This window comes from Myripristis murdjan, chromosome 22 (assembly GCF_902150065.1).
Source record: "Myripristis murdjan chromosome 22, fMyrMur1.1, whole genome shotgun sequence".
In the NCBI taxonomy this organism is placed as follows: Eukaryota; Metazoa; Chordata; class Actinopteri; order Holocentriformes; family Holocentridae; genus Myripristis; species Myripristis murdjan.
The window spans coordinates 4718497-4740147 of NC_044001.1; the positions used below are offsets into that span (position 1 = coordinate 4718497).

Consider the following 21651-nt stretch of genomic DNA (forward strand, 5'->3'; position numbering starts at 1 on the left):
CTAATTCCCTCCTGTTCAAAACGCTGCGAGGGTCGAACGCGTGTGTTTCCGGTGACACTCAAAATTCATATTTCTCAGCTCTGCTCCGCTGGGCAGCGTCGACCTCCAGGAGAAAATCCAAAACAGAGGAGAGAGTCAGCCTTTGTGTGTCCCGCCGTGCAGTTTGATGTGACTGTGCACTGGTTTTATCACAGAAAAAAAATCAACGGAGGAGAGAAGCTGCAGGGTTGGCAGTTTTCCTCCAGACAGGCACAGATGGTAAATGATAGTAATATTAAAAAATTAAAGTTAATGTCCCACCACATCCACCCACAGCCTGTTGCCACTCTGTCAAAAGAAGAAAATGTTCAAGCTAAAAAAAAAAAATGTTTTTCCCACCCTAATTTTTTTTTTCAAATTATTTAGCCAAGAAAATCTGTGGCTCTTTGGCTCCACCCACTCAGGTTTAACTCAGCCAATGAGATTATTCCTGCTTCCAGAGTAAAAGAGATTATATAACCGACTCCAATCTGCATGAAGGAGAAACTGAGGGCAAAGTTTCGTATGAGCACTCGACCACGACAGCACACACTCACATACAGTACACGCACATACAATTAGACACGTTTACACTCAAATCCAAACATACAGTGGGCCGCTGTATGTCCATATTCCAAGCTCTTGTGTTCCACTACATATACGGATACAAAAAATAATAATAATAATAATAATAAGTGAGGAAGTGAGAGGACACACCACGATAAACCACCCGATCTGAGGGAGCCAGCACACGAACGAGACGCCTTTAAAAAAAAAAGTGCAATGAATCAGTTTGACCTCTGGCGGCTGGACGGCGCCGCGCTGACCGGGCCGCTGACTCGCTGGTGGGGCGGCGGCGGCGTGGCGAGGTGACGAGGCGTCCACAAACTGTTATGTACAAAGCGGAGGGACCGTCTGAAGCTCGGGATGGGTGGCGCCCGGTGGCGGGACGCTGCTCCCCTGACCTCCGTGACCTCCGTGACCTCCCGGGCCCCGCGCCGCTGCTCCTCTTCCTGCGGTCGAAACCTTCAATGCGCCAGGTCGGTGTGGCTGGCACTCAGGTCGCGACTTTTCCTCAGACGATTATTTCGTTCCTGGAGGGGAAACGAGACGAAACGAGATGAAGAGCTCAGCCGGTTGCTCGGCGGCAGGAAACTGAAAATAACAACAGAAATCTTCGCTTCATTTGCACAAATTTAGAACCGGTTACAGAGACAGACAGATTAATGATTAATACATCGGAATAAATATTTAATACATGAGATGCTCCTGGCAGCTGTGGCCATTTACTGTAACAATACAGTAATACTGTATTAACCCTCTCAAACAAATGAGCCCACACACACACACACACGCACAGTCTGAAATGTTTTATTTAACCCTCTGAACAAAATTCTTTAAAAAATATTTGTAAAAAATAGCTGCTAAGGCCTGTGAAGACCAGGATTTATTAGTAAGTGCAGATCCTCTTAATGAATAAATAAATAAATATCCAAATAAGTAAAAATAAATAACCCTTATAAAATGAAAATAGACACAGCTGCCATACAATTTTATACTTTTCTTGCTGAAAAAAAAAAAACAACTTTTAAAAAATTTTACTTTACTTTTTTAGGGTTAGGGTTAAGAGTTTTATTTATTTTTTAAATTAATTTTTTAAGGCAAGCCTCTACACTTATAAACTATACACCAAACCTTATAAACTGCATCTTCACAGGCCCAAGTGTTGACTAAAAAATAATTTTGAAAGAAATAAATGTAAATTTTGTTCAGAGTTAAATAAAACATCGCAGAATAAAAGCCTGTCTGTGGGCTCAAGGTTTCGGGGTTAAGAGCAACAGACAGGACTTTATTCATTTATTATTATTATTATTATTATTATTATCATTATTAAATGATTAAACCTAAGACTTGTAACAGTCCTCATGGTTTTATATCACCAATATCTGTCTGCACCGGTGCTGGTCGTCTCACTTTTGCACATTGAAAGGTTTGATTTTTCTCCTTCAAACCAAATTGTTTTTCTAGTGAAGAGAAATAATCTCCCAGATTACAGATTATTGTGTTGATTAGTTCACACAGTGGAGGTCGTGGTGTTAGTCTGTGAGCCACGACTCGGGTCAATATTAGTGATCAGTTTGACGCGGCTGAACTTCACGGTGAACATGGAGAGGATGGATGAAGGAAGGAATGGAGATAAAATAATATAAATATTCAACCTGGGTCAAATACTGTTTGCAAAAGGTTTGTTTTCTCGGGTTTGCCAACTCACAAAAGTGTTTTTGAGAAATGACGTAAACTCAGCACCAGATCTGATATACACTTTACTAATTATGACCTTTATGGCTTCCTCGTCTGTCACAGGATGGCAGACGTTCCCACTTAAAGACTCTGAGGGCAACTTGAATCCACAAGTTTCAAGTCAAACTCCGCCTGAGATCGCACACAAATCCTTTTCTTCCTCACCTGGACATCCAGCGAAATCTAAAAACTAGAGACCTTTTGTCACATTCTAGTTATTAAAGTCTGCGATGGATTTCTCCTTGTGTGTCCTTGTGTTAATGTCGAATTTTGTAGCTTAACATTAAAGGAATATAACCCTATATATTATATGTCTGTATATATTAATATATTATAAACCTTTTATCACATTCTAGTTGTTACAGTCTGTGATGGATTACTCCATTTGTTAATGCTGAATGTTGGTGCAAAATGTCGGCTCAAAAAAAACCTTTCACCGTTTACTGTTGAGGTCTTTGGTCGTGGAAGAATTTCTGCAATCAAAGTCATTTTGTAGCTAAACATTAAAGGAATATTACTCTTTTTCTGACTTCTCCAGAGTGAGACAAGATGATGGACACCATTTTTACCTCTGTACGTCCAGTGGTTCGGTTTCTATGGCGTTAGCTTAGCATAAAGACTTGAAGTCTATGGGAGTCGTTAGCCTGGCTCCGTCAAAGTGAAAAAATAAACCTTACAGCAACTCAGAAAGCTGTCTGATTTACACAGTGGATCATGCGGGTTTTTCATTTTGATGGAGCTAGGCTAACGACTCCCATAGACTTCAAGTCTTTATGCTAAGCTAACACAAAATGCTACCTACAGGGAACTGAACCACTGGACGTACAGAGGTGAAAATGGTATTAAACATTTTGTCTCAGTCTGGGGAAGCCTGAAAGAGGGGATTTTTTGCCCAAAATGTTGTAGTATTTCTTTAAAACAGGCCCAGATATGCAACATATGGTGCAAATAATATTTTTGTTGTATTGTTAAAGACTATTTTCGAGGCATTTTGGCCGTGTGTGGGCCAAATTCGATCACAGGACAGTGTGATTGTTTTGCGCATCAGTACTTTCAGGTGAATTTCTCCTTTAATCCACATTAACGCTGGACTTCAACCTTCGCCTGGAGCTCACGGCACTCTGAGTCCATAAAAACAAGCCACCGCAGGCGTTTTGCAGACAGTATTTGACCTTTGACCCTGGTGTGGGGTGGGTGTGCTCCTTACTTGGTAGCGCTCCCCTGCAGCCTTGTCCGCCACGTTAAGAACGCCCAGTGAGCTGGCTCGCTTCATGCTGCACCCAGAACAGTGACATGCAAGGAGACGTCAGTGATGACCGGGGAGGGAGGGAGGGGGGAGGGGCGGGGTCAGAGGTCAGAGGTGAGGGGGGGTGAGGGAGGTGAGGATGGATATTTTTAGCTCAGAGGAGATGGGACGTGTTGGTTAATGACATTCATATTCACACACAGGTTAGTTTCACTGGATAATAAAAAGTGTTACTGATATTGATACCCAATATATACATATGGTTATGTCAGGTTATACAACATAATCTGTCAAAGTTCAACAGGGAACACGTGAGGAACAGGTTACAGTGCGAACCTGTTGGGCTGAATGGCATCAAAGTGTTGACAAGCACAACAAAATGTACTGTTCGTCTCTCAGCATCTTCTGTTATTGCATTAAATTTAGAGAAGCTAATGTGCCTGTTTTTATGGAGGTGCATCAAATCTGCCGTGGGACGTTTATAACATCAGCTGTGAAGCCCGAGCGTCCCCTCGGATGACATCATGCACGTACCAGGAAAGGAAACCTGAACTTTCTGTGACCGCACTGCAAAAATCACGTCCGCCCTCACAAGAAATTTCATCTGTGACTCAGTCGATTTAATATTTTGTGGCATTTTTAGAGCGAGACAGGAAAGACGGGGATAATAACTGGATTTCAGCTCATCAAGGATTTGTCACGTTTATGGCAAACAGACCAACCAAGGGCTTAAAGGGGCATTAAAAAAGATATTTACTGCTTGATAGCATGAAATGACAACATTATGTATGAGGATGCCTGTAATTTGTTGATAAATAGCGGACAGAGGAGATAAATTATATTAATGCAGTTGTAAGTTCTGCTGATGCCAGCTGAGGTCAGTAAAGGTAATTTTATTACTTAATGCCCCTTTAACGTGAGATTTTAATTTACTTCTTAAATTATTGTCTATAGAATGGGTAATCTGGTGATAATCTGGATATAAGGTTTCTGCCATTAGGTAATTTTAACCCTTTGAAATCTGAGCAAATTCAGTTGATATCTCTCAAAAATAAGGGGGAGCATGATGAGCAAATTAGCAAAAGAGTTAGCTGAAAGTTAACGAGAAATTAGGGAAAAGAAAATAGGAAAATGACCGAGAAAGACAAAGAAAGAAAGAAAAAAGGAAAAAATGTTTACAAAAAATCCTAAGAAATTTCAGAAAGAGATTACACCAGAAAATTAGTTTCAAAAAAATTAAAAAAAATTGAAATAAGTTGAAAAAACAATTAAAAAAAGAAAATCACTACAACTACAAAGAAACTAAAGGGATTAAAAGATGCAGCTTTTGAGTTGCAGCGTTGGAGTTGGAGGTGTGTGTTCTGCTCTGCTGTGTGTGTGTGTGTGAGGTTGGTCTGTTGGAAGCATGCGACAGATCGCTGCACCTCAAAAAAAAAAATCAAGTTATTTGAGTCTCGTTTGCCGATCAAACGACTCGTTAAAACGGACTTCGTCTTTGCAGTGCCTCACTTTAACTGGAGTGACATCAGCCTCTCTGAACCACCGAGAGCTGATCGCCACTGAGGAGGAGGAGGAGGATGACGACGATGATGATGATGATGATGATGACGAGGTGACATCATCATCATCATCCCCATCACCCGCAGGAGGAGCAAAAACAGAAAGAGCAGCACAGAGAGGAAAACGGAAACCAGTGAGCACACAGATGAGGCATGCAAGTACACGTTCGCTTGGAAGAGTTTATTCATAAATAAAAAAAAAATCCAACACAGCACAGCAGGTGAAACAAAACAGCCATGCAGACAAGATGTTTTTTTTTTTTTTTTTTTTTTTGAAGTAAAATTCACAAAGAACTCAAAACAACAAAATTCAAATGCTAACATAAGACCAACTGAAATAAATAGCCCAGAGCCACAGAACGTAATAAATAGGTGTCACTATTAGTGGTTAAAACACAAGTGAATGAGTTCCACGGGCTGTAAAGCATGGAGGCAGTCCACAGGCAGACGTTAGTATCGTGCGTCTCATCTCAGAGGCTCCGCTGCACGTCGCCGGCCACAGCATGCGCTCGTGCGTCAAGTGTCTTTTTGTTTTATTTTTTGTGTAACACTGCATCTTTATTTCACTCCCGACAACCCCCAAAAAACAGAAACACCTCACTGTACCGTGCCAGTGTGAGGATGGCTATGCAATGGCAAAAATAAATTAATAAAACATTTGTGTGTGGCGGCGACGGCTCCCTTGTTTGTTTCATGTGCAAATCAGAGCGTCAGAGCGGCGCCGCGTCACCACCGGCACAGTAGAGTGAATCCCTTTTTGTGTTTTTTTTTTTTTGGTTAGTACACCAACCGTGGACAGGCAGGGTGGGGTGCAGAGAGGAGGATAAGGGGGGTGTCGCCCTGTGCCTCTGGGCCCTCCAGTGCATGTTTTAAAGTCAGCTAGCGGGTCAGTCGGGGGGTGCGGGGCGATAGTTACCCGGGGTTTTTGGGCTCGCTGTCTCGTGACGAGCCGCCCTTCAGCTTGCGGACGAGTTTCTCACTGCTGCGGCGGATCGACGCTCGCAGCTTGCTGAAGGAGCCGCTCCTCTTCAGAGAGCCGGAGCCGTCCTGATGGGAGACGCCACAGGGTTACACACTCACACACACACACATCATCCAGAGAACACAGGCATAATGCATGTACACACACTCATAGACTACAGCACTCAAAAATGCATTTACCCCTGGCTTCAGGAGCTGCTAACCAAGCTAATAATTTAATAATAAGCACGTCTGTTTTGCTGTTTTTTAAATTCTCTGTACCTGTAGGGATTTTTCTTTGCATAATAATGGAAACGATATACAGTGTGTGCAGCAGGAAACAGTAGCTACTGGTGCTTTCAATCAAAAATATGAATGGCAGACTTACAAAACTCATCGGTCAAAGCCTAACATACACACACAAGTGCACTTGTATTGCACACATACACAGACACACACTCAATATGCATGTAAAAAAACACAAGTTCCTCTGCAGAGCGCATGATGCAGGAATGCAGACGCACACTCGTTTGCACAGCGGTCGACTTCCCTCAGCCGTCTGCACGTCGTGTTTCCGTGATGAGCGGCTTTTACCGCCTCACCAGACAAATTCAATTACAGCAAACATCTGGACTCGTTTCCTTCATGAAAGTCATCGATTTAACAAATTAAGAATGATCTCATCTGTGATCTGCAATCTGTATGTGCTTAGTGTTTGATGTAGGGCTGCAACCAGCAAATATTTTCATTTTTGATTAATCCATGGAGTTTTTTCATCTATAAAATGTTAAAAGTAATGTCTGCCGTAGGCTCCCAGAGTCCAAAGCGACGCTCGTAAATTGCTTTCTTAGTCAAACCAGCAGGCAAAATTTTAAAAAAGAAATAATTTTGCAATGATAGGATTCTTTTGTGAATAAAATCTTGAAGTTTTGAAAGTTCCAGCAGCGTGCAGGACTGCCCTCTTTTTGTTTTTGTTTTCTTTGTTCCAGCATAAAGGTGTGCAGGTGTGCAGACGTGTGTTTACTGGCATTTTGTGATGAGACGAGCAACTAATCTGCCGCATTTGTGAAGCTATAACCAGAAAACATTTGATATTTGTGCCTGATAAATTTTCTGTTGATTGACAGATTGATTAACTGACTAATCCCTACAGCTCTGGTCTGTTGTTCAGAGAGGATGCAGACCCTCGGATCAGTGCTGAGGCGGCCACTTGATTCATCACAGACCTCAAATACAGACTCCTGACGGCTGCAGGGTCAACTGAGTGTTTTTTAAGACCAGCGTCCGACTAAAAAGAGACCCTGCTGTTGTGTGAGCCGGTCAGACCACAGAGCGTTTCTGCGCTTGTCTTTCACCGGAAGATGCCTAAACTATTCAGCGGGCGAGGATCCCTTGTGCTGCTCGCTCTCCCACCACAGATTGTGGAGTTTTAGCTGCACAAACAGAAATAATCTCACCGGTTTAGTCTCACTGGGCGAAGCCAAGGAACCACAGTTTTTCTGGCTAACTTTTCTAAGCCAGAAAAAACATCAACGTTTGCCAGTTTGCAAACTCCAAAACACAGAGGAGCTCTGCATGTTTGTGGAGCTAAAACTGCAACCTTCTGCCAGAGGAAAGAGTGAAGTGACGTACAGAAGTGAAGAAGTGAAGTGTCTGTATGACCCGAGGCTCACCTGGACTAAAGACCTTTTTGAACCATGAAAGGGTTAAACAGTCAGGAAGTGAACATTACTGCTGTCAAATCGCTGTGTTGGGTTTATTCCTTCAGTGGATCATATGTGGGTTTAGTGCTAGGATTTTGTTCTTTTGCTAAATTAATCGCACGGTTTCTGTGAAAACTCCTTGAAAGACTGTGCTGGCTTTCCACTGCGGGACTTTAATGAGGACACGGTGACATCGGCTGGTTCTGGACTCCAGTCGGCATAAACTGCATCATTTTCATCTACTTTCAGCCAAACGGCTGTAATTTCACCTGATTCTATCACATTTGCATCATGTGAATCATTGGGCTGGTGCTGTCAGCCTTCCAATGTCTAGTATGGCTACCACATGCAGCCAAAACTGTTAAAATTCAGAAGATGACACTGTGCCTTAATGATTCAAATATGTTCAGTCGAAATGAAGAAGCAGCTAAAAATGACTAAATATGGCTATGGCCACTATAAAGTTGATTAAAAAGAATACTTCAGCCACAATGCATGATATTTGTATCAAGTCCTCGTGTTTGCTGCCTTGAATCCCCGACAAACAAATTTTTTTTTACTCACAAGTCTTCGAGGCAAATTCGTGATCTAAAAACACACCAGCCATCTCTGATCCAGTGGAAAATAAGATGCTCCATGCTTTTAAAAACGGCAAAATTACATCAAAAGTTCCACTTAAAAAGCTGCGCACCACATTTCAGTGAAACTACGTGTGTCTGGAAGCTCGGGGATGGAGCACGAGCTTTTGATTTGGTTTTGCTGTTTTACCAAAAAAACTTTCTTTCTTCACACAAATGTCATGTATTGTGGGCGAAGTGTCCCTTTAATATTTCAGTTAGAAACACACAGAGACAGAGAGGGAGCACACAAAGAGGCGACAGGCGAAGATTCAGGTGAGCAAAGAGTTAAGGTTTTATTAGAAGTTAAGAAAGACAAACTGTAAGATGCACAAACAAGACAGGACACACAGGAGATTAGTAGCAGGAGCCAAGAAGAGACAAGTCGACTATTTGAACTTCCAACAAACGCAACAAAGGCCAAACCACACACACCCCTCCCCCCCCTCCCAACTCCCACCCCTCCTTCCCCTCAACCTGACATCTATATACAGTGATATACAGAGGATGAATAGGCTCTATGCACGATGCTAAGCGCTTCCTCGGGCATTTCGCTGAAAATTACAGCTGCAATTTCAAATTAAAACGAATCAAACGACTTCTACGGCGCCACAGCAGGAAAACCAGCCGAACTAGACGGCCGCCAGTTTTTAAATCCAATCACCATTGTGCATGGAGTCTATTGTCTTCGACGTGCCCTCGTGGCGATGACATCACGACACTGTTTTATACGGTGACATCGTTGGAAAAGATGGCAGAGCACAGAGTGAAACACTACAGTGACTAATGTCTAATAGAAGTAGGATCCTAAAGAGCCACAATCAAATGGTGCTCTGTGCGAGCGTTACGATCATGCCGACAGGTGCGTCGATGTATTTACAGCATGTTAGGTCAAGATGTCCTGTTTCAAGTCACCACTCATGATAACGGACGTGAATGTGGACTTAAACCTCACGGCAGGACAGACAGAGAGCCCCCGACCCCCCCAGAGAGAGAGAGAGAGAGAGAGAGAGAGGGAAAGAAAGAGAGAGAGAGATGAAGCAGAGAGGGCAGAGTTAGAGAATAACTGCGGCCATTTTTGACCTGGATGCCATTTTCATTTTCCATCAGATCGAGCAGTTCTGAACCGCCTCACTATAGAGCCTCTTAGGAAAAAGAAAAAAAAATCAACCCCAAAATACTAAAAAAGAATGTCTTTTCTTTCCCTTTTTCACTCTCAGTTTACCCATCACCTTGATATCTTTCACTTTTTAATACTTCTCACATTTACAGTACACAAGAAGCTGCAGCTGACAGAAAAGCGGGAATAAGAAATAGATTTTTACATTGTTTTCTCTTCCATCTATTTTTACCAACATGTCTTATTACAGAGTAAATAAATCAATATGTTGGGGGAAAAAAAGTTTATTTTAGAGGTTTATTTTTTGGGCTTTATTGGCCTGTTAGGACTGCACTGGAGAGCCACACACCCTGGAAAGTAAATTATAAGTCACTTTATAGTGAAACAACTGACGAGGTTTTGGTCAGAATCAATCGATGTGGTGAAACAAGATTTGGAAAGAAAAAAAAAACGCAGAGGGTGGTGTTTTGAGTTGATTTTTGGAGCGCCACACACTCGAGTTAAAAGCAGAATAAAAAGGAAAAAATATATATTATAACAGGATCCAGGTCACAAATGGCCGAGGTTACACTTCAAAGTACAGCAGGGAGAACAAGGTAACGAGATTTGGTTTTGAAACATCCGGTCCGTTTCGACCGGCGAGCCTTCGACAGGTGATGTGAGTGAACAGCAGAGAGACAAAAGGGGGCGGGAAGCAGAGACAACAGTGTTAAAGGACATCAGATCAGAAGCAGAAGAAGAAGTTTGGTTCTGTGACAGATGAACATCTCCTCATCACATACATACAGTCGAGTACAGTGGACAAAGCAAGGTGGGAAGCAGAGGTTTGGTTTTAGACACACAGGCAGTCTCTGTTTCCCCCTAAACTCTGTTTTTTTTTTGTTTTTTTTTTGGCCCCTCCCCCCCCCCCCTTGTTCCCACAGACAGCAGATAGTAGGAAGGTGTGTGTTATGGCTCTGGTTCGGCCCGGTGTGGATGGAGCGTCCCACCAGGAGCCAGAGGTGGAGGACAGAGAGAGGGAGTCAGAGCTGAAGAGAACTGCAAAGCTGAAGGGGCTGAGGCGAGGCGAGGCGAGGCGAGGCGTCCGTCATGCAGAAGACAAGTTTTTAGAACCGTTACACAAGGCATCTGGAGTTATGCCTGCCGGTCAGACAGGGGAGAGAGAGAGAGAAGAGGTAATATAGACAGGTAGAAGAGAAAAAACAGGGAGGAGAAAGACAGCAAGATTAAGACGGGTGGGTTGAAAGGAGTAAACAAGGAGGGAGGAAAACCAGTGGAGGGAAACACAGAAATAAAAAAATAACACAAACGAGCGGGAGACAGACAGCTGTGAGGTGATCTAGCGGGTTTCAGTATCTCTCCATCAGCTTGAAACATCCGAAAGAGATGCGACAGAAAACAGGGAAGGCTTACAACAATGTTTTAGTCATTTACAGAAACTCCTAAGATTTACATTTTTGTAATCACAGAGAAGATCAGCGTCGCTTTTTCTGACTTCCTCGGGAGCATCTGGCAGCAAAATGCAGCTCTGCGAATCCATGACGGGCAAGCTGTTCACATTTAGTCAACAGAAAAACGGCCAAAATATAAATAAATCTGCTGGACGGCTGATGGTGATTTTAAGTCTGCTCAAATGCCACAGACGATACAAAAAAAAAAAAGAGGCTAAAATTTCTCATTAAATCCTCTGCGGCCACAACAGGAAGGTCACAGTGGACCGCGGCTATTCTGACACAGACAACAGATGTATTCAGTGGTTTCATGCTAAAATAATCATTTAACGTCTTGTTTTGTTATTTTCGTGGGTCCAAAAAGGACGAGCAGTCAGAAGATTAAATAAATTTAACTGTCAATGAATTTTACAGACTGATCTTCTGTCATTTATTATAGAAAAAAAAAAAAGAAACAGGTCAATGATCTCAGAAAGCTGTAATAATATTTCGACACAGCCTCTGGGCCTTGTCTGCCTCCACTAACCTACTTTGGTTAAAAAAAAAAAAAAAAAAAAAAGAAACGAAAAGAAAAGAAAAAAGAAACCCATTCTGTTCTATTCCCTCTGCACGGCCGTCAGCCATTTTCCAAAGTCCCATCCAGATCCAGATCCAGATCCAGATGGCCTCGGGTGTCGCCCACTTTTCAAAACCAAGAAAAAAAAAAAGAGAAACTGAAGAGGAATGGACAGATTATGTGGAGAGAAGACGAACAGAAGCAGGACGGAGGAGGAGTGGCAGTGTTATTGGCTCTGTCCACAAACACCTGGGCCTGCTTCCTGCTTCAGGTGTGATCAGGGGCTTTTAATGTGAAGCGCCGCTACAGGACGCCAATGACCTGGCTGATGAGGCAGCGCGCGCCGCCGGCCACATCCTGCTCAAGTCTGGTTATTAAGTTTGAATTGCAGCCGCAGGAAAGGACAGGGAAGGTTTATTTCCTCCAACATCAGTTTAACTGCTGAACTTATAAAACGAAATTCTGACATGAGCCAGCCGCTAGGCTCTGTGGATTAAAAAAAAAAAAAAAAAAAAAAAAAGGTAATTTCCTTCCCCGCAAAAGACCCAAACTGCTTATTCAAATATGGACAGAAAATCTTTTTTCACACTGTGGGATTTAACCCTTTAAAATCTGAGCAAATTCATTTTATTTCTCTCAAAAAGATTGGGGGAAAATGTGATGAGCAAATCAGCAACAAGTGAATTGAAACTTAGCAATACATCAGTCATCATCAGATAATTTGAAAAAATATTTTTTTAGAAATGATAATAACAATAATAATCGTAATCAGGAGAAGAAGAAAATTAGCAAAATAAAAAGAAAAAAAATAGTTACCATTACTGGAAGATTCGCAAAAAAAAAAAAAAAGGACAAAAAATAGTATTCATAATTACTACAATTATAGATTTAAAAATAAATTACTATAGTAAGAAAATTACTATGAAATCCCCCCCACAAAAAAATGTAAAATAAATTTAATTAATTAATTTAATGTAAAATAAGTAACATTACCAAAAGCAAAAAATAACACAAGAAATTGAATTTATAATTATTACAATTATATATTTAAAAATAAATAAGAAAATGACTATATGATCACCCCCCAACAACATTTGGATATAAATAAATGAATAAATTTACCATGAAACAGCTACTAGCATCGTGTTTGGTAGGTTTTTTTCAAATTGCCTGTGTTCATGACTTCATTCCACTGCTCATGTTTCATTTTTTTTTTTTTTTTTTTTTTTTTTTTTTGCCTTTGTCAGAATAAAATGAGGAGTGTTATTGCAGGACTTTGCCACTAGATGGTGTTTGTGTCCAGGGCAGCAGCATGATGGAGAGACACTGTGGCTGTCAGAGTTAGTAACAATGAGGAACAGGGTTGAATCTAGTCAGACAAGCACAAAACAGACCGGGGATTAACTCTGTAGGTGTCTCACTCACACACACACACACACACACACACACACACACACACACACACACACACACACACACACACACACACACACTACATGCTATACTTCTGCTGCAACACACACGGAGAGGAGAGGAGAGGAGAGGTGTATACATACAGCAGAGAGAACACAGATCACACACACACATGGAAGTGTGTGTCAGACACTGCAGGAGTACAGTACAGAGCCCGTTGTTGAGTCAGAGGAACAGACTGATGAGTCACGGTGGTCGTCAGAGAGAGAGAGAGACTTATTTATACTGGCGAAAAAAAAAAAATGTTTTCACACCCGGCAGAGCTCCAGAGGACGTGAAGTGTTTCTGACTGGGAGAACAGGCAGAGTCTGGTTTCTGATCTGGCTTTAGTCCCCAAAAACAAACTAAAACTCCTCTTTTTAAGAACCTATACAATAAAAGCTCTTATAATGTTCATTACAGAGAGTAATAAAGGGCTGAGACTAGATATCATATGGTATTTTGGACATTGTAGTATTGTGATATGGCTTATCAATCAATCAATCAATCATACTTTATTTGTCCCCAGGGGGAAATTTGCTTACATGCTGTCTCTTCCTGGTTTTCAAATCTGCATTTCATAAAGGAATGTAATTTTCTGAGTTTATTAGCCCGCTCTAGCTGTTCTCTGATTTGCCTCCACCTGTTTGATCATCATATCTACATTATTAATGACTCTTTATGAAAAATATTTTATGAAATCACCAAGAGTCATCCCTACAATGCAGAATATTGATATTGAGGTATTCTATTAAAGATATCTTGATATTTTTGTCCATATCGCACAGCCATAACAGTAAGGAATACAGGGCTGTTGCAAGATACAGGAGATTAGTTTTTTTTTTCATGATAACATAATAAATCAAATTCATATTGAAGTCATCAGGCAGGTATTTCAGACAGCGATATCATATATTTCACTGTTATGAACAAGACTCAAGGGCAAAGCAAGATTAGAAACCAGGCTGTTTCATTGCAGTGATGCTCGACGTCCGGCTCGAGCTCTTCGCTCTCGGTGTGAACGTGTCCACAGATCAGCTGAGACAGCGTGAGGGCGGCTGTGAGCCACCCGCTGCCCCGACATCTGTAAAGATACAGATGTTTGTTTGGGGCCGAGACCCTCAGAGCCACAAGCCGACGCAGGGGACTCACAGGAGGAGGATGCTGATTGGTTGTTCAGGGCACTACGGCTACTGTTGCTATGGGAGCAGGCCGGCTCTGAACAGCAGCAGCCTTGCAGAAATAAAAAATGGTGAGCGGCTTGCAGCGACGCTACATCTACCAGCTCTGCGCAACCGGGAGAATGCACCGACCGGGTTAGACATGTTAGGCGGGTGTTCACAAGTAAAAGCAGCAGGCTGAATGAATATTTATTGTTATGAGAGCGCTCTACAGAGAGAGTTAAGTAGAAAACAGCAGAAAACAAAGCAGAGTGTGGGGCTGAGGCAGAGACGGCTACTGTCAGATTTAAGATGGAGCAAAGTGAGAGTGTGAGCGGAGCGGCTGCTCACTGGGCCTCATTCATCCTGTTAATTAACAGCAGCGGAGCTACTGGGAGCATCGGCCTCTGCGTCGACTAGAGGAGCAGCAGAGGAGAGCAATTCTGACAGTCAATCAGCATTATGAATGGACCGCACAGCTAAACGATGCTCAGTCATTTCAACAGATCTGGAACACTTATCATCCAGTTTTACACCGGTAACTGTTTCCACGTCATGAAAAAAAAAGGTCTTAATTAGATGATTTAATTCCCTGCGACTGACCTGACGATCAACCTGGAGTATCTTCCTGGACAAAAGCCACTGTAACTTACAGTATTTAAATAAGAAACTGTACTGTATATGGTCAGCTACTGAAATGAAATTTAAGTTTTGAAAGACTGACTGGGTTACAATTTGCCAGATTCAAATTTGCCCCTAACTCTGACAACACGATGAGGGTTAGAATGGGTGGCCCAAATGGGAATCAAATGCCTCACTCAATATTAGGCCACATCTACACGGATACAGATATTTGGCAAACCCAAATTTCTTCTTCTTTTTTTTTTTTTTTTTTTTTTTTTGGCAGAATGCAAAAACAAAAAATAGAAGCACGTGAAAAAAGCTGAGAAGCGGCTGGAGTTTTTTGTTGCCGAATGAGTGAAACATGCAGCTACAAATACAGTTAAAAACATCCTGATGAAGCCCCAAAACTATGTGGAAAACAGAACCAGGGTCAGTCAACAAACAAGAGGCAAAGCTCCCGCTGAAAAGTGCACATGCCACAAAATGACAGAGAAGTGGCAGCTGCGTGAGGTCAGCATCTCTGCAGAACTGAAAAACTGTTTTTATAAAATTCCATTCTGCAGAGTTTTCCAAAAGTTTCCACATGGGCGACAAAAAAAAAAAAAAAAAAAAAAAAGGCTCTCCGTGTAGATGTAGCCTTACAGTTTCATCTCTGCCTGTGTACAGTATCTGTTCTTCACTGTCCTTCCTGTGTGGCTTCTGTGCAGGAAGCTCCAGGCTGTGTGTGTGTTGTGTTTTGAGAGTGTGTGTGTGTGTGTGTGTGTGTTGTGTGTATGATATCAGGGCTGTGTACTGTACTTACCTCGTTCCACTCCACGCTCATACTCACTTCCTCGCCGCCGTCTGGCCCGCTCTCGTACTTCACCGTGTCCGAGTTCAAACTCTCACGGCTGCGCTGCTTCTCCCGGGCCTCGGGCTCGCTCAGGACCTCCGCCACCCGCTGCTTATGCACCGTGTCCAGACCCTGACACACACACACACACACACACACACACACACACAAACACAAACAACACAACAGTACAGAGGTCAGCGATAAGTGTTAAAAGTGTAATAATTCAGTCAATCCAGCTTCCTTTGAAACCTCAGCAAATTCACTTGATTTCATCCAGAAACATGGGAAAAACACAGCGATGAGCAAATTAGCAAAAAATTACCAGAACATAAAAGAAAAAAGAAAAACAGATTGAAGGAAAAAGGGAAGAAAATCAGTGATGTTCTTTTCATTAAATGCTTATGAGAGCATCACTAGCATTTAACCCAAGAATAGTTTTCATAAAAAAAAAAATTAAAATTAAATTACAAGAAAATCACTATTGCCACAAAATTAACCCAAACATTTGTTACACAAAATAAATAAATAAATAAATAAAGATGAAATAAATGTATACATCAATTATTTAAAAACAAAGAAAATTACCTAAAAAACAAATAAATGAATGGAAAGACATTCGGTAAATTTTGCTCAGAGGTTTAAATGAAAGCCTGCCCAGGAGCTCCTGGCATTCCAACGGTTAACGGACAAGCAAAGGACTTTGCCACCTGCCGCTCATGTACAGTGTCCAAAACCTCAGACACACACACACACACACACACACACACACACACACACACACACAAACACACAAACACACACATACAATATATGGCAGACAATAACAAGGGCCGATTCAACCAATCCAATTAATACTCAGGACTTCTACCACCTGCTGCACTGGATATGGCCTCTGGCAGATACAAACAGACTGTCTGTCTCTCTCTCTCTTTTTTTCTCTCTTTTTCTTTCTCTTTTTCTCTCTCCCTCTCCCTCTCCCTCTCTAATAAGCTTTACTATCATAATTATTGAGGTTAAATTATTGCAAAAGCCATGTCAAAGAATATATATATCACAGCATCTCAACAACTAATATGTAATAGTGTGTAAAAAGCCTCTCTGTGTGTGCACCTCTCTCTCTCTCTCATACACACACACACACACACACACACACACACACACACACACACACACACAGTACACAGGAGTCGAACAGTTCAACAAAGTCAATATGAAGGCAAACTGGGCAAATTTCACCTCTTCTTTCAGGTGCAAAGAGCAGAATTTTGTGTTTCTAAACATTAAGACTACATTTCCCATAATGCCTGTTGCTTTGCGCCACAGAGAGGAGGCTGGCCTGTGATGCGATAAGAAGTTTCTGTTCTTGTAGCGCGTTTTACAATCAGATATTTCTCCCGAACAGCTCAAAACTCAGACTTTGGTGATTTTTCACGTTTTTACTCGACCTGAAGGTTTACTTGGCCCTTCAGTCATGAATCTGGAAAGTGTTTACATTTTAAAAATAAAACGTTTTCATTTGATTTATTTATAAGCTTAAATTCAGTGGCGTTTCTGCTTCAGGAGAGAGTTGGCAGAGCGGAGCAGCCCCTGGCGAAATTAAAACTGGACTGCTGGCAGTTTTACGCCACAGCCCGTCTCCTACGACTCTGCCTGAGCGATCAATTATTCAGAAAGGGAAAAATACAGAGGCAGGGCGTGCTGTCAGGCTCTCAACACCTTTTATCTTGTTACGGTTTGCTTTCATAAACACACTTTTTATTTTCATAAACCAGTTTTTGAATATTCATTAACCCTTCGACCCGGCAAATCAATGAGGTATTTGTTTTTCTTGATGATGTGGGCGTTGACAGCCAAAACCAAACTGCTAACACGACCCAGGCATTTTGTAAAAAAACTGACACATCTCCCACTTTTACACAGCATGATCCAGATTTTCAATTTCTGGCTACTATTATTAATATTTACTTGACTAGTCCCAACAGATCTAACTATCACCACAGGGGTCTTACTGTGATTCTTGCCGCACCATTTGACTGTGAATCCTGGCAGTGCTAATGCAGGATAAATGCTGGGGGCTTCCCCGGTGCCTCCCACCTCTCTTCTCCACAGGAAACCCCATCGAGCCTCATAAGCAGCTCTCCATCACAGGCAGAATTAAAAAGCTCCGCTGCAGGCTCAGTGTATCCTCTCATCCAAAATTTTACAGCAGAGTGCAGAGTTTCCACCTAACGCCACTTTCCCACTACAGCAGACGGCTGCACACTATCTGGCGTTTGGAAATCAGTGGTATTTTCTGTATTACTTTACTGTCTGCCGAAGAGGAAATTTTCTTTTCGTTTAAAATACTGTCAATTTGGTGATGCTCTGTGCATTCCAGGAATTATTTTTAGATTAAGCGCTTTTTTAGTGAACCCAAACCAAAACCATGTGTTTAATATAAATGTTCTTAACTGCTGAAACAATTTCTGCCATCAACATCTGGAAATTAGCGATGCATTAGTCAGGGTTTTTAATACCCTCACCCACCGGACCTGTTAGAGCCAATCGGCACCGCCCAACCTGCTAAAATAAAAATTAATTAACCACCTGAATCTGACTTGACCCACACACCTCCAAATCTGGCAAATTTGAGGTACCTGACTTATGGCCATAATATTTGTACAATGCAACCTTAGCATCGCCTGTTTTTAACTTTTCTCTGATTAAGTCTGCCTTATCGTCAGTGGTTGCCTCTTTGTTCTGACCACAGAAAGTGTTTTGGTGGTGTGAACTAAAGCTACGGATATCACTTAGGGAAAAAAGCTCATAGGTAAATCTTCAACACTGAAAAACACACACACTGACCAAAACAACAATCACACACTGATGATAAAGCTGCCTGTGTTTGTGTGTGTGTGTGCGGGTTTGTGTGTGTTTGAGGGAGAAAGCGAAACAGAGAGAGGGGAGAGAAGGTGGACTAGTGTTGCACAGTCAGGCCTGCTGCTTGTTTCTCCAATATTTCTGTAAGTTGTTTACAACTTACTTGGAACACTGCTTTCTAACTTACTGACCCGCCCAATCGTGATATTTTCTAATAAGCCGAACCCGCCTGACCTGCAAGTTGTGGGTTGACCCACGTATGACTACTGGAAATGTCTGGATTTGATGTCTTGTTGTCCATGTTTGGAAAATTATCCATAGGAAAAGGAAAAAATACAAACAACATGGGTGCAGAAATGCAAAGGACATATCCAATAGCTGTTTTTAACACTGTGCAAATGTTTCTGGGTGGATTTTTTTCCCTCAAACAGACCATTCAGCAGGGCAGGAAGACAAAGTTTTTTCCTGGGTTTTCACGATGAAAACCTCCTTTCCTCTTCCTACTCGCTATGTCAGGTTTAAAAACATGAGAATCTTCTGAAATATGTTCTAAGAGTAATGTAGGTGGTTTGAGTGACAATCATCTCTTTCTCCTTCAGCTTCTTCTGCCTCCACAGTCATGCATGTGTGCGTTAGATAAAACTGTTTCCCTCAGCGTCTGCAGCGCTAACATGAGAAATGACATCCAAACCCCAGGCAGGAATGCTCTGGTTTGACCAGCCGCTCCACCCAGACGCCACACCTGCTTTCTGGAACGCATGGCAGCTTCCTCCAGAGTCTCAGCAGCCTCGAACTTGCCCTGCCGCCTGTAGAGGGCGCCCAGGTTCTTCAGGGTGGTGGTGACTGTGGGGCTGAGAGGGGGGAGGAAGGAATAATACTGTCACTATCTGCAGGGAACAATACCAGCTCACCACAATGGAAATTCATTGTTAGTGTTGTTTTTTTCTGAGGACATATCAAATCTGATACATACACCCTGCATACATACGTGTAAAAATAATCATCAGATTTACATCTCTAAAAATAATTTACATTGGCTCTACGTTATTAAAATGTTTTTAATCAACACAAGGATTTTGTGTTTAATTAATTTAATCATACTTGATTGCATACAGAGTGGAAATATATCCTCTTTGTATAAGTGATAAACATGATGATTGACAACCAGTGTTGCCCTGTTTTTTTTCTTCAGTATACATTATATGTAATCATTGTTTATACACATAATCGAAGACAACAGAGGTGCACATAAAATAACTTATTTTGTTTTTGAAGTATTTTTTCTATGAGACAGCAAGAAGACAGAAAGAGTGGGGGCACTTGACAAGCTCTTCCTCTAATTTATCGTCTTTTCACCTCTTACCACAATGCATCCTGCTTTGTAAAACAGTGAATGATGAAATAAATAAATGTCATCAGACAGAAGGGGTGAAGTTTCTGATCCCAGACCAGCAAGGTCTATGTGGTTTCAGAGGGCGGTGCTAATCAAGACAACATCTCTAGACATAATATATTCCTGGCAATTTGAGAATAATTTTCACCACTGGCATGCAGATAAGGTCATAACAAAATAACGATGGCACTGTTTTACATGTCTTCCAGAGGCAGGGGTGATTACACACCAGGCAAGTTTTGGGGGCAACTTAGATTGTAAACAGCAGCCTGGGATTTAATTCAGAATTGTATCTTAAATCATGCATGAACATCTTTCTGTGATGACTTATCAGAAAATGTTTTTGTTTGTTTTCTCTGCCCAACTCGTCTATCTGAGAGGCTCTGAGGAAACTCACCTGTCTACTTTACAGGCTTTGTACCAGCCTCCATATTCTCCAAATGGTGAGCCGTCCTTCTGTTTTCCCTACAAGGAAAAAAAATATAATAATAATAATAAATCACAATCATCAGCTGACAGGAAAATTGTTCTAAGGAACCAACATGCACTGTCCTGAATGTCCCAGTTAACTCTTGGCAGGAAGCACAGATCCATGAGATCCATGGGCTAAAATGTGAAATGACTCGTGCATTCAAAGATGGAAATTACCCCGTTTTCAAAACTGGAAGCTTTTTAATACCATCAAAGATAACATGAGAGGGTATTTAGCAGTGGGATTATAGTTGGGTCAGGATTCCTTCCCCCTGCACAACTAACCCAATAAGCCTTTTAAACCATGACTAAAAAACTCTTACTGCTAGCTGGAAGCGACGGGGACTCTCACCATCAGCAGCAGATCGCTATTACAGAGAATTAATCGGCTAATCCAGGCCTTTGTAGAAGTCAATCCTTCCTTTTCCTTCTTAAATAAGATCCTTCAACTGTACATGTGGCATGTTGCTGAACGCATGGCTGATTATGTTATTTACCCCGCTACTGCCAAGTACGACACGTCCTTTTTTCTGAGTCGGCCTTGAAGGACTGACTGATAACAAGGACATATACTGTGTGTTTACCGCTGCTACACATGATGCAAAATGCAGATTTACAATATAATGTTACTTAGGTGGAACAAAATGCATAGTGTTGTGTTGTACAAATGCATCCTTTATACTGAGAGAAAACTGTAATGTAACACAACAAACAAAAGCTGCATGTTATATTTTCCTTTTTGTGGACGCAGCAGAGCAAGTCAGCGTAAAATACAATGATTTGAAGGTTTTGGGGAGAAGTTACTGACTGACTGAAACAAATTTATGATGACAACAAAGCTGGGATTCACATTTGCGGGTGCAGAAACATTTAAAATACACAAATCTTGTAAAATCACTACAATTATAAATGGATATAAAGGCAGATTCTAAGACTGACAGATAGAAATAAAGGGGACACATGGAACAACATTTGAGTTACCCATAAATAAAAACTAGTAATAAAAAGTCTGGATGGAAAAAAACATTCAAACAGAGTTGCAGAGCAGTTGCAGGCTCTCACCTTGCTTTGCTCCTCTCTCTCCTCAGCATGCATCCATATTGGTTTGTTCTCATCTGCAGAGAAACAGAGTGAAGTGAATCAATATGGACAGAATGAATAACATTCAGCCAGACAGACTGCAGAGCAGAAGAGTTTGACGTTTGAAGATCTCAGTCTGGTTCTGAAGTTTTCAGCTGGTGTTTAGGGCTGTGACGAACACCTGCAAATAATATCTTTACATCAAGCCACAGTGAACCATGGGAGTGCAGAGGGTTTTGTGTGTGT

At 41.6% G+C, this 21651-nt stretch overlaps 1 protein-coding gene across 4 annotated transcripts in view; it reads right to left on the minus strand.

Moving 5' to 3' along the window:
* Positions 1–853: 853 nt before the first annotated feature.
* klc1a (kinesin light chain 1a) overlaps positions 854–21651 on the minus strand; it is a 56190-nt gene continuing 35392 nt past the window's right edge. For 2 of the 4 annotated variants that reach the window (XM_030045115.1, XM_030045116.1), the window contains exons 10-16: positions 21388–21440; positions 20252–20319; positions 19204–19312; positions 15570–15731; positions 6041–6171; positions 3527–3593; positions 854–1112 (exon numbers count right to left, since the gene is read on the minus strand). In XM_030045115.1, the coding sequence (XP_029900975.1) occupies positions 1047–1112; positions 3527–3593; positions 6041–6171; positions 15570–15731; positions 19204–19312; positions 20252–20319; positions 21388–21440 (656 nt within the window). In that variant the 3' untranslated portion in view covers positions 854–1046. Of the gene's footprint in view, positions 1113–3526; positions 3594–6040; positions 6172–8675; positions 10665–15569; positions 15732–19203; positions 19313–20251; positions 20320–21387; positions 21441–21651 lie in introns of those variants that run through there. The other 2 variants (XM_030045117.1, XM_030045118.1) reach the window with 2 other exon arrangements.